This window comes from Mus pahari, chromosome 3 (assembly GCF_900095145.1).
Source record: "Mus pahari chromosome 3, PAHARI_EIJ_v1.1, whole genome shotgun sequence".
Taxonomy (NCBI): domain Eukaryota; kingdom Metazoa; phylum Chordata; class Mammalia; order Rodentia; family Muridae; genus Mus; species Mus pahari.
Genome location: NC_034592.1, coordinates 136,155,577 through 136,173,893, shown reverse-complemented (window position 1 = coordinate 136,173,893; position 18,317 = coordinate 136,155,577). Strand labels below are relative to the sequence as shown.

General features: G+C 50.3%; 1 protein-coding gene across 1 annotated transcript in view; it reads right to left on the bottom strand.

The window, feature by feature from the left end:
• Efcab8 (EF-hand calcium binding domain 8) overlaps nt 1–17,576 on the bottom strand; it is a 67,205-nt gene extending 49,629 nt beyond the window's left edge. Inside the window, exons 1-9 of the mRNA XM_029537026.1 lie at nt 17,399–17,576; nt 16,885–16,926; nt 15,753–15,947; nt 15,001–15,052; nt 13,071–13,236; nt 9,273–9,391; nt 7,712–7,815; nt 4,269–4,404; nt 2,733–2,838 (exon numbers count right to left, since the gene is read on the bottom strand). Of these exons, the coding sequence (XP_029392886.1) occupies nt 2,733–2,838; nt 4,269–4,404; nt 7,712–7,815; nt 9,273–9,391; nt 13,071–13,236; nt 15,001–15,052; nt 15,753–15,790 (721 nt within the window). The 5' untranslated portion in view covers nt 15,791–15,947; nt 16,885–16,926; nt 17,399–17,576. The remainder of the gene's footprint in view (nt 1–2,732; nt 2,839–4,268; nt 4,405–7,711; nt 7,816–9,272; nt 9,392–13,070; nt 13,237–15,000; nt 15,053–15,752; nt 15,948–16,884; nt 16,927–17,398) is intronic.
• Between the last annotated feature and the right edge of the window lie 741 nt (nt 17,577–18,317).

Below are 18,317 nucleotides of genomic sequence, written 5' to 3'. Positions count from 1 at the left end.
CCTGCTTATGTGGATAGCAGGAAACTTCTGGTCCCTAAGGCCTCCACTAGTCCAACTGTGTGCATGTGCGTGTGCATGTGTGTGTGCATGTGTGTGTGCATGTGTGTGCGTGTGCATGTGTGTGTGCGTGTGCGTGTGTGTGTGCGTGCGTGTGCGTGTGCGTGTGCCTGTGTGTCCTTTCAGGTATCCAGAGCAGATAGAAACAGATACATCTCCGCCACATCACTCAACGCACCTTATCAGGGCAAGAGGTCGGAACCCCCTTCCGTCAAGCAGGTCAGAGACCAAGAAAGTTCATGACATTCGGGTAGAACATAGGACATAGGAAGAACAGATTATAGAGTGGCTTTGTGTAGGCTCACACCATCTCTCACTGCCTGGTACCAGCCTGCCAGACTTTGATCTTCTGAAAACATTATTTTCATTTGAAGAGGTCAGCTCAGGGCATTTGGAAAATTCACACCAAACCCCAGAGCATACAGACCCCTCCCTTCCTGGAAGGGACAGGAGGTCAATGGAGTATGTAGGCACCCCTCCCTTCCTGGATTACATTCCTCAGGAAAATCGCAGGGTGGACCAACCATTGGCCACCTACGGACAAGGGAAGTCCTTGCCACCTCATCCCCTAAGGACTAATCAGTTTAAAAGTCACATTTTTCTGCCAAAAACATTGTGCCTAGTGGCTGTTGCTCTATTCTACCCCTGACAACTGTATAAAAACTGGCCAAACGGGCTGTCCGAGCTCACCACCTCTCCTTTGGGTGCAGGATGACCCCAGTGCACTGGAACAATAAACTCTTGCTTTTGCATCGATCCCTGGCTCTGGGTTGTTCAGTCGGGGGGTGGGGAGGTGGGGGTCCTGGTAGCTAAGGCTCATAGGAGTCTTACACATCCTTCCCAAAACCTTCCATGGGGCCCTGACACACAGCTGCTCCTGGTAAAGCCCCCCTACCTTGGAAGTCTTGTTCCTTCTGGCAGCCCTGGCCTCAGTTCAGTCAGTCTAATGAGGCTGAGGTGCAGCCTCCCATGTTTGAATGACAGGCCCTCAAGTGTCTGCTTCCTAGAGGGATTAACCACCCAAGAAGGGATGTGGAACACAGAGCAGGACTGGCTGGGATGAGCTACATAAGTCAAGGCCCATGTTGGAGTCCTTCCACACTTGCCTCTGGCCTTGACCAAATGCCCTGAGCAGACCACATCTGTTTGGTCCGCAGAATTTGATGGCATGAAGTGATGGGGCCAGGCCCTTAGGGTTGAGGGTAAAGGGAGAGGCCACCAGGAATCATGGGTAGCAGCAAGCTCTAACTGTTTAAGCCTTTGCCTATGACTGGCTGTTTCTGGATGTGTCACAGTCTATCCTCTCGATTAAAGAAGCTACTGTGTGCCAAACAACTTCACACATCCAATCACTGACCCACACTCACCCTAGAGATACAGAGCATTGGGCCCTGTTTTCCCTCTGGATAGACTAAGGCCCTCAAAGGTAAATAGCTGCTCAAAGTCATAGCCCTACTGAGTGGCAGGACCAGGGTTGAAACCTGGGCACTGGCTGTTTCATCCACCCTCCATCCTTCTGTTTAGCTCTGCACCATGGGCTGTGGGTATCCTCTCCACGATGACCTGGAACATGTGATCAATTGGGCCCTGTATCTGCCTACCCACTTACCCACTGCCACTAAGTTTCTAGGTGGCACCAGGCATAGAGATATGGATGTGAGGGAGGCAGGTGCAGTCCCCACCGGCCAAGCTCCAGTATAGAGGAGAAGGCAGGCATCAAGCACTCATGCTGACAAAGACCACACTCTGAGGGGGCGTGGCAGGGAGAGGGCCTTATCTTGTGCAGATTTTTTTTTAAGAGGCACATGGCCGGGCGTGGTGGCGCACGCCTTTAATCCCAGCACTCGGGAGGCAGAGGCAGGCGGATTTCTGAGTTCNAAAAAAAAAAAAAAGAGGCACATGACTTGGTAGTCAAGGAAGGCTCTCTGGAGGAAGTAACACTTGTGTTGGTTCAAAGGAAAAGCAGAAGCTCGAGGTAGGGAGGTAAGACAGAGCATACACACTGACCCAGCACCCATCAGAGGAGGCAAGAGAAGGTCACAGCAACCTCAGTGTGACAGGAGGAAGGGTCAGGTCCGGGAAAACAACAGACAGCAGGGGCCAGACCTGCCTCGCCCTCCTGGGCCACACCGAGGATCCTCCCCTGTCCTGTGCTTTGTTGGGGTGAGGGGCGTAAAGATTGTCTGCAGGGAGACATTTCAAAAGTCCATTTGTAGCTAGAGGGACTTCCAGAGGGAATGTGCTAAGCAAGAGGAGGCTTCAGTGTTATTCCAGTGACAGCTGAGGGTGGCCTGGGCTGGAGGCAGCAGGAAGCAAGGCGTAGAATCAACCGAGAGAGACTTGCATGGGCTGTGGCTTAAAATCTGAACTCTTCAAAACTTGTAGACCGAGCCGGGCGTGGTGGCGCATGCCTTTAATCCCAGAACTTGGGAGGCAGAGGCAGGCGGATTTCTGAGTTCGAGGCCAGCCTGGTCTACAGAGTGAGTTCCTCAGCACGGAGCATACTTGCCTATAGAAGCAGCCGCCAACACAAGCGACTGGCACCCAGTGCCTCCTTTTTAAGGCCTCTCTAGCCAACAAGTCCCAGAGGACTCCCATGCGTGCTCACGGCTGCTCAGCCAACACATCTGCTAGAAGCCAAGGGCAGGCCTGGAGAGCACGGGGTACTCACTCACCTATCTTCAGCTCAGTGGAGGCAACTGCAATGAGGCTCATGTTGTGCAGATAGGCCACGTCGATAACCCACATCTGCTGGTGGCCATACAGCTTGGTCTGGGAAAGCTGGCAGAAGAACAGAGGAGGCTCAGGCCATGGAAGGTTGCACAGTGGGCAGGGATCTTTCCTGCCCCATAAGACCCTGGAGCAAGCACAGTCCTGGCAGGGAACCTTATCTCAGCACTAAAAACAGGGCCTTGGCCATACTCCTCCAGGCTGTTCCCTCATCTGTAAAATGGGCCTAACTTTCATGATCCCAGTGTCTTAAGGCCAGGCCCACCTCCAAAGTCTTCCATGTGCCTGACAGTGAGCATTCCCCAGCAGGTATTCACCAATGGACCTGGGAGCCCCACCCTTGCCAATATCTAACCCCAAACCAGCTCCTCCAGGAAGAATCTCCAGGACTCTCAAGACTTCCCAGGAAGACTCCCTCTGTCTCTTCAGCCTCCTTAGGGGCACAGAGGTAAACTATATAGCAGCCACTGCCAAGAGACTGGGCTAGTAACGCCTCCCTCCAACCATACACATGTGGGGGAAAGGAAGGCAGGGTATGCCAGAAACCACAGGAACACTACACACGGACAGAGAGAGAGAGAGACAGAGAGACAGAGAAAGACAGAGACACAGAGAGAGAGAGAAATAAGAGAAATAGAGAGAAATGAAACTTCCACAGACCTTAGTTCCATCCAGGTCTCTCCTCCCACGAGGACCAGCCCTGCTGCCAAGTGTAAAGCACTGTGTGGCTACTCAGGTGTGAAACCCTTCACTGTACTGACAGTGCCCTGCATAAGCCTTGCCGGGGCCCCCGGAAGGCAGGCCTTTCCTTATGTGCTGCAGGATACTCCACTAGCCTGGCAGCATCAAGTGCATAGCAGGTTTGCCTGAATGGGCCATTCCTTACTACACTAGGTCATGAGCTGACAGCAGGAAGCCACAGTGTGTTGGCCTGTATTCCCCATATTCCTCTGTACAAACTGAATGCCTCGACCTGCTCAAGCATGACCCATGTCCCATATCATCAAGTGTCCCCACAGCCCCAAGAGAGGCTACTACTCCAAGACTCCCTGGGCAAATGAGGAATTAGACACATCTCGGCCAGCATCCCACAGCTGGTGGGTGGTATTCAAACCCTGGGAGTTTGAATACCACCCAGAGCCCAAATACCATGAGCATGACTTCCTGCCTGGTCCAGACAAAGGTTTCAATCAGCAGGACTTAGGGACAGTGAATATGAGTGAGGCTGGGGATAACGCTCACAGATATGGGGACCCCAGGGACACACTCCTTGGATGAACTGTTTTGGGAGTGCCTAGTGGGCATCTAGGCTGGACTCTGCTTAGCAGATGACAAGTGTGAGCTCTCCAACCCCCCCCCCCCGGGGTTAAGTCACGATTTTGACCCAAGCCCTATGACTCCACAGTCTGGCTGCTCAGGACAAGGCCACTCAGGGTGCCACAGTAGAGGCACTCCACCACCCCCAGGAGTGTCCTACTCACCCGGAAGGATTCCAACATTGAGAAGGTCTCAGACCAGAACTGCAGGATCCCATCTTTGGTGACAGTCAGGAAACACCCCTTCTTTTTGAACCGTTGGGTTAAAAATGCCACTTTTACAACCTCGCTCCCATGGTGCCTGCAGATGGCAAGAAACACACAGATACGATTCAAAAGGGAAGTATGTGCATGAACTGAGAGCCACGGAAGAGGTAGGTCAGAGGCCAGTGGGGGGCAGCTACACATGTGCATGTGTACACTCACACATACACACACACACACACACAAACACCAAGAAACTGTTGGTGGCTCCAGGGGACATGGAACTCTGTCCCTTCTCCAGATGGACTTCGACTAGTCACAAGAAAATATATCCTAAATGGAGACTAAGGTGTGACTCAGTGGTAGCTTGCCTTGTTATGTGAGGCCCTGGGTTCCATCAAAAACAAACCAACCAACTATGATATGGGATGAGATGGAATTCAAAGCAGATCCTGAGAAATGAGCAGTCAGGTTCCCAAAGTTTCTCTCACAGGAAAAACAGCCCACAGATGGCCACCAGGGTACAGCTGTGACAGTCACCTGAGACGTGACACTTTCTAGCCATCGCTCTCCTGCTCTGGGGTGAAGAGGATCAAGGCAGGAATGACCCAAGGGGCGACGAGACGTTAGGCCTTATGCACTCGGCTCTTCATGGCCAGGGTACTGAGCCTGGGCAGGCCTGGCCTCGCAGGCTGTTTCCCTATGGCCTTCACAGCCAGTGAGCCGCAATGCTACCTTGCTTTTCTGCCCCCGGTGCTGGCAAAGCAAGCTGGCTCCCAATTAAGGCTCCCACTCCTCTATTTTCAGTACTTTCAGCCCACCCCCCAGGGCATTTCCCAAGGTTTGAAATTTTCCTAAGCTGACCTGAGGCTTAGGGGGAACCTGGGTCGCTGTGAAACTCAGCTCCAGTTCATTTCTCCCTGCGGGTCCACTGAGAGAAGGCAGGGCCCGGCGGTGTTTCTAGCTATAGGTGCCCTGTCCCCCGCCGTTGTCGGCTTCCTTTTCTATTCTGAAGGAGGCCAATATTCTCAGCTAGCTCTCTTTCTCTATCACTTCAACTCTGACCCTTCTTTCGGGACCAAAGACTGAGGATTAGAGAAGTGAGCCACGAAGCTAGCACAGGCCTGGGAACGGCATTTTAGGGAAGTCTGTCTCCCCATCCATGTGGTGACTATGCCTCTTCCTTGCTGGACAGTGAAGGGATCAAAGGGGGTGGTGTGCCGGGGTGTGCTCAGCGCAGGTCCAGTAATGGAGAGCTGGATTTTAAGAGACGCCCTCTCATAAAACTAATTAATTAAACATTGTTTTGCTGTTCTGGTTTCTTTCTCCATCAGATCCAAGAGGCCTCTGGGTTTGTAAGTCATAGAAATGAATCAGAGGACATAAGGAAGAAACATCTCAAGATTTTTTTTTTTAGGTGTTGTTGTTGCAGATTTTAAACATTCTTGAGATCTGAAGAAACAGAAAGACCAGTGAAGGAGAAGGTATGTCAAGCCAAGTATTTATTCATGTCAAAATTACAGTTATGAAAACTCTCATTATTCATATTTAATTGGCTACTCCTCAATTAACTCCCAACCATGATTTTTTTACAAGCTGCTCTTCTATGATCTCCACTAAACCTCCTTCTCCACTAAAGCTCCAGTCTACCTGCCGGAGGCAAAGACAACCTCTAGATCTGACTCCTCTGTAGCCTGCCCTGGGTGTGTCTTCCTGAGGACAGCCACCTACAGCCCCCTCTGACAGACCGCAAACATGGCTCACCAAACCGTACTCCGCAGGAGTCGACACCCCAGCTACACACCCCAGGCTGCTAGCGTTCCAACCCAGGGTGGTTCCAGAGTCCTGCCTGCAGTGGGGCAAGCTCTAAGCCAGTGGTTCTCAGCCTGTGGTCCTTGACCCACTTAGGGGTCGCATATCAGATATTTACATTATGACAGAGAACAGTAGCAAAATTACACTTCTGAAGTAGCAACAAAAATAAGTTTATGGTTTGAGTCACCCCACCATCAAGAGCCCTGTATTAAAGGAAAGTTAAGACCCACTGCAAGCCAACAAACCAGCCCTTGTCCTTAGGGTATTAGAGGAGGCAGGGCCACAGCATAGAAGGGAAGAGGTTGATGAAAGTTGAGGCGCACCATTCCAAAGCGTGGTGCTTTGGACTGCTGAATAGTTTCAGCTGAGGGTGTTTGAGAAGCAGTTGCTTTGGGCTGTAAAATCCCAGGTGAGGGCGCTCTTTTTCTTTTACTCTTCTAAAACACGGTGCCTTATATACCAGGTTGGTCTCCAACTCATCCAGTAGTGGCGGGGACCCTGAACCTTGGGGTCCTCCTGCCTCTACCACCTGGATGTTGGGATTACAGACCTGACTCTCAGCAACAACCTTACTTCTGAATGGCCAAGGACGCAGAGGGGGACGGGGATGGCTGGGCTGGCTAAGTCAACTCCAGTTACTGTGCCTAACCCCTCCCTCCGTTGCCCTAATTGCCCCGAGGCACTGGGGGTTTGGATCAGTTGGAGGGGTGCTTGGCTAGTACCCATGATACACACCTAAAATCCAAGAACTCAAAAACCAGAGGTAGGAGGATCAAAGGTCCAACCTACATGGAGTTGGGGCCAGCCTGGGCTACATGTCTTCTCAAAGAGTAAATAAGCCACTTTCCCATAACTTTCTACTCTTCCTCAAGCCCAGGACACAAACACTTGGGGTTTACAGGTTCTAGTACTTTCAGTTCCCTGGGAAGGTCCCCCAAACTGTAAAACTCATATTAAATAATATTTTAAATGTCCAGTCTTCTCTTGTGGGACATCAGCTACGGAAGCCCTCCAAGGCCCAAGCTCCAGGGAGACATCATGGGCAAAGGGGCCACAAGTGGAGTGAGTGGCAGCTCAGGCAGAGCCAAGATAGGTAGGGCCATTGAAATTCCCACCACCACCTCTCCTAAGGATCAACAAGGCTTTACAAGGCCCTCGCAGCCAGGCCAGGGAGTCCACCAGTAGCTTCCTTGCAGGAGAATCCCAGCGGCACATGTGTGAGCCGCCTGTGCCTCTGAGGGTGAAACTGCCAGATTCACTCGGCACTAGTCAAAGAGAGAAGCAAGAGAGATGGGACGGTGTGCAGAAGAGGTGGGGAAGAGCATCAACAGCCCCGCCTCTTTCTGCCTGTCAGCCTGGGTAAGCCATCAGGCTGACCTCTCTGAGCCTTGACTCCCTCATCTGTGAAGCCACCTACCTTTGTCATCATGACCACCTACAGATTGTGAAGGGCAAGCTGAAGGGACAAGAGGCCATCCAGGATCTTGGTTGGGCCAGCAGGGTGGCTCGTGCCCTGAGGAGGGGGCGCCCTGCAGGCTTAGTGCCAGCACTTTTCCATCACACCCCAGCTCCAGGGAAGAGGCTCTTACAGGGGGATGACAGTCATGGGAAGGTGGAAGCGCAGGCGGTACTGGCTCTTCCTCATCTCCTCTTTGCCCTGGAACTCACGCATCATATAATCCACATACTTCTGCTGTCTCCAAAAGACAAAGCAAAGGGAAGGACGGGTTGGTGGTCGTCTTAACATTTGCCTTTAGGGTCCCAAGCCCGGCACACACTGTCTTCCCTTGTCCCCTCTACAGCCCCCTCGAAGCGGCTCTGAAGGCCGTCCTCTGAGCACTCACTGGGGAACTAGTCAAGCAACCAGCCTATGCTTGAATCTCAAATGTGGCAAGCGCGGTGTGTAGCACTAAGCACCCCTCGCCCACAACCACGCCACCTGGCTGTCCTTGGGACGCTCCTGGTCACCTCTGCTTCACACAGAGAATACTCCAACTGAGCCACCATGTCTGATTTGTCCAAGCCCACGACCAAGTTAAGGGTCCACGGCTATGTGGGTACATCTACCCTACAAATATCTGCAACTCTGGTCTCCAATGACCAGCCTCACTAAAATGTGGCCAGGGTGCAAATACATGAAGAAGACAAGAAACAGGACAAGAAGCAGGAACCAGGGATAGTGACACATCTTGGTCCCAGCTACTCAGAAGACTAAGACAGAAGGATCGCCTGAGCCCAAGAGTTTGAGACCACCATGGAGAACATCTCATCACAACGAGAAAGGAAGGGACAGAGGAAAGGAGGGACAGAGGGAGGGAAGACAATAATGAAACTCAGCAGTAGAATGCTTGCCTGCCTATGATGTAGCTCAGCATGATGCTTTCCTATCATTCCTAAAGCCCTCACTTCAACACAAAGTGACAAGAATCATTGTGTAAATGGACAAAGATTATACCCAAACCGCGAGGAGGTGTTCGCTGGCAGTTATCCCACGGACCTTTGAGGCACACTCCCTGGGTCTGAACACAGGCTCAGCTGGTAGCCAGCTCTGTATCACGAAAACAACATTCCCAGTGGCTCTGCGCCTCAGTTTCCCAGCTGCTACCCATTCTGGACCCTGTGACTCTTCGATGGAGAAGGCACAAAGATGCCTCAGCATCATCCTGCCTCAGTCTCTCCAACAAGGCTCGGCACATTTCCACAGGCGTAATGCCATGTGCTCTGTTTAAGGTTGTGAGTTCTTTAAGGGTAGCATCATTACTATGCTGTGAAGACCTGACAGTTCTGGTTTCAACAGCCATGAGCTTGCCTGTCCCTGAGTGACAAGGAAGGGCCACGATCTGTCATGGTACTGACAAAGATCCCCTACACTGAATGGAAGGCTCTGGAGTACAGGAGAGCTAACTGTACCTCAGTGGGAGTGCTTGATGAGAAGGTCTCAGTGTGGGGGCAGTGAGCGCACCTCACAGAATTCTCAAGGAAGATCATTCAGAGACACCAAGCTTCCCTCCCGGCAAGCACCCCAGCTGATCCCAGAGTGCACAGTGACATGCTGCCTCCCGTCTTCAAGCTTCTGCTTGCCCCACTGAGAACCAGGCCAGACTTTCTCGCCTCTCCCAGCTTCTTGTGGCTGCAGGGCACCCTCCTTACCCAAGTGACAAAGCCATTGCAGTCTGAGTCCACCTTCAAGAACAGCACCTCGAGCATCTCCTCCGACATGCTGCTCAGCACCCCCTTCATGATCCGGATGAAGCCTTCCTTTTTCAGGGCTTCGAGAGAGAAGAGCATCAGTGCTTAGTTGCATGACCCTCACAGGCCGCAGGCTGCAGGCATTTCAGACACTCACTGCTACATGCTTGTGATTGGCAGTTTGACCCCTCAAAGGAGGCAGATGGGAGAACTCCCCCACAGGTGTGACACCTTAGGAGGCAGCCCCTCCCCCAACCCCTTCCTTCAAGACTCCAGCATCCACCCTAGCACAGGCCCGCTGATTCCTGATGCTTCTGCCATCACATCCCATCATCTTTCCAGTCTCATTTGCCTACACTCAGTCATTCCTCATGAATACCTGCCACTATGTTTACCCCAGAGTAGGAAGGAAGGCAGACAGAGGTTCTCAATAGACCAGGCCCCACTTCTGATCAAGGGATACAGACTAAAGCAACATCTCTCCACAGAACAGAGGCCTCTGGTGCAAATCAGGAGCACAGGGAGAGAGATAGAGAGCAGTTTGGTGACATGGATCTGAGCCTAGGGCCTCAAACATGCTGGCAGGTGCTCTACCACTGAGCTGTTCCATAGTCGTACATCTTTTAAAAGCAATTTATGAAAACAAAAACTTTTTAGTCAGGTATGATGGTGTATGCCTGTAACTCCAGCATGTGGGGGCAGAGGCAGAAAGTTTAGAATTTAAGGCTAACCTGGGCTACACAACAAGTTCAAGGCCAGCCTGGGCTACATGAGACCCTGTTTCAAAAAGATTAACAATAATAACAACAACAACAACAACAACAACAACAACCTTTGTCTAGAGGGAGAGATGGGGGAAAGGGAAGAAGGTGAGACAAGCATGAAATTCTTTCTCCCTGAGCCAGCTTCTATAGCTATAAGGAAATCTATTTGCAAAGATGTCAATTGGCGCCATCTATTTTTTTATATAATTATTGTCTTCAAAAATCACTTCTAAAACCCTTCAAATACTGGAACCCTTGCCATGGCTGGAAGGCCATACAGTATCTGGCTCCTCTCAGCAAGCACCATCTTCTATCACACCCTCCATACTCTGCTCCAGCCATAAGGACCTCGCTGTACCCACCACAGGGACTTTGCACAGCATGGATGGCCCTCCCTGCAGTTCAAGTTACTCTTTCTACCCGGATGCTTTTCTTCCTACAGAGCATCTGAGAGGCTGCCATCCCCGATGTTTGACTTTCCTATGTCTCCCACTCCACCGTGACCTCAGGGAATACACACGAATCCCTCCATTCACTCAACAAACGCTGGTCCAAGTGTTTCTCTGGGCATCAGGAAGTGACAGCTCTGTTCTCTGCACCCTATGAATGCTGGCAACGTAAGGCGGGCTCTGAGGAAACTGAGGCCACCTGCCCACAGTCACACAGCCAGTAGGTTGGAAGTGACAGATAGGAAGGTCAGCATCTGTCCCCACAGCTTGTGGGCTTCACACCACCATGCCATTGTCCCTGTCACACTAGACTGAGGCTCAAAAGAAAAAAGAAAAAGAAAAAGAAAAGCCTGAACAACATGGACTTGCTGGGAGAAATGCCCATCTCAAGGATGTAAGGCTGAGACCAAGAGATTTACGTGTTGAGGGTGGTGTGCCACGGTTCTTCCATACCTGGATGGGGACAGGGGCAGTTTATGAGCACTGCAGGCCTTTCTGGGGAGACAGGTAAAGCAGGACAGCCTCTGCACTTGCAAAGCCTCAGGAGAGGGGAAGGAGGGCCTCCCACCCCCTTGGAGAGGAACTCCCTGGCTTGGAGGACACATGGTGATCAGGAAGGCACTGGTGTGGCCTCACTCTCTACTGCCAGTACTGGTTTCCAGGTGCCTGGGAAATGATGTGCCACAACATCCTCAGTAGCCTTGCTGAAGGTTTCTAAACAGAAAAGCCAGCCTGGTTTTCTGATTTTCTAACTGTCCATCAATGCAGAGGGAATTGTACTTCCCCAAACTAACACCATGGCCAGATATATTTTTTTTTCTTTAAAAAAAAAAAAAAAAAGCCCAGGCTGGGAAGCCAGCTCAGGGTAAAGCACTTGCCTTGCAAGGAAGAGAATGAGGGCAAGAGTTCAATACCAGGAACCTACGTTCAAAGCCAGGTACCCAGTCCTGGGCAGGACATAGACTGCCAGATCCTAGGGGCTTGCTGCCCACCAGCCTTGCCAAAACAACAAACCTCATATCTGGTGAAGAGACCCTATCTCAAACAAATAAGGTGAAAAGCAACAGAAGACATCCTGATGTCAACTTCCAGCCCTGCCATGTGCACATACACTTTCCATCTCTCTGTGTCTCTCTCTGTCTCCTCTCTCTGGGTCTCTCCCCCCCAAACACCATAGTGTAGCTGTGAAAGTCAAATGAACAGGGAGGGGATAGACTCTAACATCCACAGCCTAGCAACTCAACTCTGAAGATGCCTTTACTCCTATTTGACTTCCAGGATTATCATTCCAAAGGGCAGAAATCAAGCTGCCAGGAGGGAGAAGGTCTGGTGTGCAGAGGGTACCTTCAAAACATCATTTATAGCTCCTGCAATGTAAATAAGCAAAACAGAGGGATGGCTGCGTTAGACTTAGCAAGGCTTGTCCAGGAGGCTCTGAGTCACCATGCCAAGTCCTTCAGATATAAAAAGGAAGTGAAAAAGAAAGGCCTGTACTAACTAACATACAGTCCCCAGCTTAGGGCTTTTCCACTTCACAGTGGTGTGCATGCAAACCCACTTCATTGCTGTTTCTTGCTTTCATGAGATACCTCACACTTTTTATTTTAGCTGGTTTCACCCAACTACGGACACGTTCTGAGAGCACATCTGGGTAAGGGAGGCTAAGCTAATATTTGCTCCAGTTGGGTGTAAAACGCTTCCTCGGCTCAGATGTTCTACTCCAAATTAGTATCTGAAGAGTAAGATTAGAGATGCTTACCGAGACCCCCAGGGTGGGCAGGTCCTGTTGCTCACACCGTCCTATGGTCCCCTTCTCCTTAGGGTAAGACCTCTGACTTGCTCTTAGACAACAGAGCATCACACCGTTGCCTATAGTCCCGTGGCCATAAGATTGTGACTCGTATGAGTGTTTCTCTACTTTTGGCTAAAGCCTTGCCAGCTGCCATGTTGGCCAATCCCACACAGTCAGCCACTGTGGGATGGCTTCTAGGAGCTGAGGGCAACCTCCTTGCAATAGCCAGACAGAAATGAAAGGCCACCATACCACAGTTTCAAAGATCTGAATGCTGGAACAATGTATGTAAGCTTAGAAGGAAGTCCTTCCCCAGTCAAGCCCAGAGGACACCATAGCCCCAGCTGACTATGGAACTGCAGCTTTTTGAGGTCCTGACCAGGAAGGCAGCTCAGCCCTGAACTTGATCAAGACTCAAGGAAACTGGGAGGTCATAAGCACATGTTGAATTAAGCCACTAAGACCATGGGGCTACTGTCACACAGAAATTGATAACAGATTTCAGACTGGCAAGGCTTAGAGGAGACACACCAAGATGTTGCATGGTAGACCTGGGTATCTGAACTAAGAGTATCTTAAAAAAAAAAAAAAAAAAGGTTTAGATTCCCAAATAGCCTTCAATATCCTTGCACCACTCACCCAGACGTATGTTTTAAACAAGACACCAGACGTAAAAATGCACCAGGTCTGAGTCCTCCACGCAACCCTGGTACCCAGGCAGGAGTCACAGAAACCAGCCTTTGGATGGCTGTACCTCCATTCTTGTCTGCCTCCTTCTCAAACACCTTCTGTAGGTCAGCCAGGTGCATATCGGAAAACTGCTGAGCTCGTTCATTGATTTCACTGCTCTGGCTGGTGGAATTTGTCACTGGAACAGATCTGGAAGTTTCCTTCTTCTGGGATCCACCTGGTTGGGCCATCTGGGACAAATATGACCACAAGAGCTAGATACTAGGAAACAGTTCTCGGAAGCCAAATTTGTGTTGTGTCAGCACATCTTATACAAGGGGAATCTGTTAAGCAGCTAAGTGCACAGTGTTGCTCACTGCTCAAAGTGATAAGGTTTCTTTACTATTTCTTACATACTTTCATTCTACGAAGATGAAGAAAGGTCTAAGGTCCTTCTTGTGGTGATGGGGAGGTAACCACTGTCCTCTTATGGATGCTGTTTGGGTCAGCAATGTTAGAGGACCTAGGCTCATTTTTTTGTTTTATTTTGTTTTGTTTGTTTTTTAATTTTTTTGTTTGTTTTGTTTATTGAGGCAACCCAAGGTGGCCTTGAGACCCTCCTGCCTCAAACTGCCCATGCTAGGATTTTAGGGGTATACCTTCCCACCTAACTTAGAACTCTCTAATGGACTTCAGCCCTACCTAAGGGGCAAACATTCTTGGACTCTTATGAGTGTCCACTAACTCCCCCACGATCCACACATGTTTACTGAGCACCAGGCACTTTGAGTCCAAAAAGGAACAAAGCAAAGAATCAATCCTTGCCAATCCTGCAAAGAATCAATCTTGACAATTCTGTCAAGCCAGAAGACACTTAGTATACCCCTAAGGCCAGCCAGGAACGGCAGCACGGCCTCAGCCCTTCCCTCTGCTTCCTGCCCCTTCTTATGCTCCTCATTTTCATTCTTCCTGATAGCCATCTCCTACCCCAAATTCTGGCCTATGGCAGGCTCTAGCACACAGTGAGTCCTCCACAAGACCAGGAGTCTGCCTTTCCTTTCCAATCCGACTCTCAACACTTCTATCAGTCAATCTTCCTAGGAGGCACATGTGGTCCTGACTTTGCCTCCCTCTGATACACCTCATGGCTACTCATTCCACTTCTCATTCCACTTCTCATTCCTAAGCTTGGCATCCAGAACCCTTCACACCCTAGCTTTAATAGGCTTCCTCCTTCCAAGGCACATGTAATTTGCATTATCTCTACATTACCTGGTCCCGGGCACTGAACAGATAATGCTGGCTTGATAACAACTTATAAAATCCACCTCACCATTATTGCTGCTCTGCTACACAAAATTAAGTATAGGCCATGAACAGACTGTGAATTGATGTGTTCATGTGTGAGACATTTGGCCCATTCTGTACTCTGAAAGAAGCCAAGCAAATGTGTGACTCTGAAAACCACATCTGAAATCCCAGCCAGAACCGGGGGGGTGGGGGGGTGGGGGGGTGGGGGGGTGGGGTGCTGAGCCAGGGCAGTCAGATAGGATGCCAGACTGGGTTTCTAACGAAACCCTAGCTCTGTGTGCCTTTAATCCCAGCACTCTGAAGGCAGAGGCAGGCAGATCTGTGTGAGGTGGAGGCCAGCCTGCTCTACATAGTGAGTTCTAGGCCAGCTAGAGATATACAGTGAGACAATACATTAAAACAAAGCAAAGCAAAACAGTAGGGCTGGCGTTCTCAGTCAATACTACTGTCCTTGCCTAGCTTACTCAAGGACTGGGCTCCACCCTTAATACGGGGGTTGTGGGGGGAGGCGGGGAGGAGGAGAGGAGGGGTGGGAAGAGGAACCTGCTTGTTATCACTTGGTCCTATACATATCTAAGTTTGCAAGCCTGGTGCAGAAGCTAGCAGACCTATGCTGATGACATTTTGGAAGCCAGTGGACTGGTAAATGCCATTTGTGCGGCTCCCATTGTGGTCTACCTTCACTCACTTTGTTATGTTCTTACCTTTTGAGGTTTGGAGCTCTCTTCTGGCTTCTCAGAAGACATTAGTCTTGGCCTAAAATGGATAATCACAGTTGCTTTAACACAAGTCCACAGACCTGACCTAGCCAAGCCACGGAATGTTAGAAATGGTCAAAGGAGATGATGGTTGCTCCTCGTCCACAGCTACTCCTAGTATTTCATGAGTGTCCCCTTTCCCACAGACACTTTCCATAAGTTTACAGTGGAGCCTTCCTGAATTGATGGAAAGAAACTGGCCCACTGAAGCCATGAAGATTACTAGCTTAAACCCAGAATTTGTAGACTCCACGGGCTTCTCAAGCCATGTGGAGGTCCCAAAAGCCATTCACTACTGAGAGAAGCAGATACAGAGGTAGACACACATCTAAAGTGGAGGCACAACCCTCCACTGCATACACCCCCCCACCCCCTCCAGGGCCCTTGGGGGCAGGGCCTTCTCCAGTGAGATGAGATAAGAACTGGTGGGGAGAGCTCTTTCACGTCAAGGCCATGTTTCTAATGCGAGGTCAAGATATTGGGGCACCAGACCCGCAGGGTCCCCAGATCTGATGAGAGTTGGGAGGCACTCTCAGAGAGCAGAAAAGACAGCAGGGAAGGAGAAGAGAATGTCATACCCACGGGATTGACACGTAAGCCATGTGGACCCTGGAGCACAGGGTTCCTAGGAGGCATCGGGGAGAGAGGGAACGTGAAGAGAAAGGAGTGAGAAGAAAAACAGAATACAAGATCCTTACGATCTGGCTCTGAATGGGAAGAAGGGCACTAGGCACATGAGAAAAGGCAGTGAGGAGGGGGACCGGCCCAGGTCCCCGGTGCTGTCTTGACAACTCGAAAGTAAGGACAATTAAGAGAGACGGCAGAAACTTCTCCAGAAAGAGGAGCACAGAGGGATAAGGGCATGAAGCAAGATGTGACGACTGACCACTCAGCTAGAAATAAAACTCAAATCTCTAGAAATCTGAGGACTGATAAGCTTAGGGCATAGATATATTTAAAGAATAGAAAAAGGAAACACAAGAGACAGGATGTGGTACTGGAAAAAGAGCCACGGAAAACAGCAGAAACCTAATGCAAAAGTATATCTAAAGTACATTTCTGTTAACTATATGAATTGTATTGGCCTTGAAAGGGGCCTGGTAGGACTGGAGAGACGGCTCAGCAGTTAAAAACTCCCACAGAGGAGCTGCACTCAATTCCTATCACCCAAGATGGCAACCCACAACTGACTGTAACTGCTGTTCTAGAGGATCTGATGTCCTCCTCTGACCTCCTTGGGCACTACACCCACAATGCGTAGACATACATGCAGATAAAACACTCACACATGTAAAATAAATTTAAAAAAATAAAAAGAGGGCGGTGAGATGGCTCAGTAGGTAAGAGCACCTGACTGTTCTTCCGAAGGTCCGGAGTTCAAATCCCAGCAACCACATGGTGGCTCACAACCATGAGTAACAAGATCTGACTCCCTCTTCTGGAGTGTCTGAAGACAGCTTCAGTGTACTTAAATATAATAAATAAATAAATCTTAAAAAATAAAATAAAATAAAAAGACCTGGGGAAATGTGCCTTAAGGTTAATGGCAGTTATCTGTGACAGATGCAGAAGCACCTGTCAAATATGCATTCCTCTAACACACAGAAGGGGAAGAAGGAAAGAAAAAAGAAAGGATTTTTTTTTTCAGGCTGGGACAACCAACTACCTCCTCACAACAGAACAAAGGGAGAAGGTGGCCCCTGCACCCTTGTTCATCAACATCTACCCTCCAGCTCACTCTGTGGCAGTGAAAAGGGGGGAGGGTTCCACCTTCCCTTAAACCAGTAATGCAACCCATTGTACTGGGGTCCCCCTTCCCCACAGAGTTACCGTGAGGAAGGGAATGCAGACAGAATCAGACGGTTGTGAACTCTGAAGGAAAAACCACACAAGTGTCCGGAAGTTGTTTGTGAGAGCATGAAAAAAAAGGGGGGGGGATGCGAATCTGGGGAGGTGGGGAAGAGGAGATGGGATAGGGCTAGCTCCTAGCTATGTGTATCCCACTGAATGAAGGGAAACAACCCAGCAGCACGGAAGTGGGAGAGTGCCCCAGCATGCCTTAGGCAGCTGTCGCAGGAAACCGGACCTAAACTGGATGATGGGTAATATTTGCCAACATCTGTCACTGCACTAGGTTCCAAATCCTGAGTGAAGGGAAGATGGGTAGGCCCCAATCGGTCCTTCTTCCTGTACCCCCAAAGGACTTGCCCGTCCTAGTTTAAAGCACTCGGTAAGGTAGGGCGGAAGTGGCTGATAGCTCCAGCTGGTGACAGTTTGGCCGGGGACATCCTGAGGTCTAAGCATTATCTGCTCTGTCCAGCCTGCTGCAGATGCCAGTTCAGACCTTGGAAGAACGGAGATACGGTTTGGAGTCCTTTTAGGGGCAGGGAGTGCACTCCCAAGCTCCTCTACGAGAATCAAGGAAGAATAACAGAGCAGAAGCAAAGAGGGGCACAGAGAACAATGTCTCCAGGGGAGGGGCTCAGGAGGCACAGCTGTGCGAGACAAGACGTTAACCTCGTTTGGGAAAGACAAATGTGCGCGTGGGTAGGAAAGGCGCTGGGACTGAGGCTGGAGGAAAACTACTCTCCACGTGGCCGTAGCAGCAGAGCCCGGCAACTGGTTGGCGAGAGTAGGTGGGAGGGGCGAAGCCATGGTAGGCGGGGCCAGAGGCAGGCCGCTAGCAGGGGTAGCTCAGGGGATTGGGGGAGCTAGGGAAGGCTGGGTTTCTTCTGCTCCTTCGCCTAGGACTACAGCGATTTGGTTTCTACTAACGCCTCTAGTTTAGGATTTTTCCCTTCGTCTTCTCTCTGGAGCTGAAGTGGATTTCCAGGTCTTGGCCAGGCCCTAGTTTTTGATCCCCTTTTGGTCGGACAGAGATCTTTTCAGTGTTGGCACTTTGCTGGGCTTCAACTCATTCCTAAGCAGACTCACCCAAGGCCTGCTTTTCAGTTCCAACCTTTTCCTGTTTGGAGGTCCAAAGCTGGCTGGGCTTTGATTTCTACTTCCACTGGCTCATCTTCCTTCTCTGTGGAGCCACAGAATGCACACTGGTGATCCCTTGAGTTGGTGACCAAGGATAGGGACTGTCCTGGTTCTGCCTACCAAAGGCTAAAAGCAAATGCAGGGCCTTTCTAGGAGCTGCCAGTAACAGGAGTGGACCAACTAGAGCTAGGCTTTAGTTTGTTTGTTTTTTTTTTTTTTTTTTTAGACGGTTTCTGCAGATTCAAGGATGGTTCGCCTGCTTCGTGAATGCCTCAGAG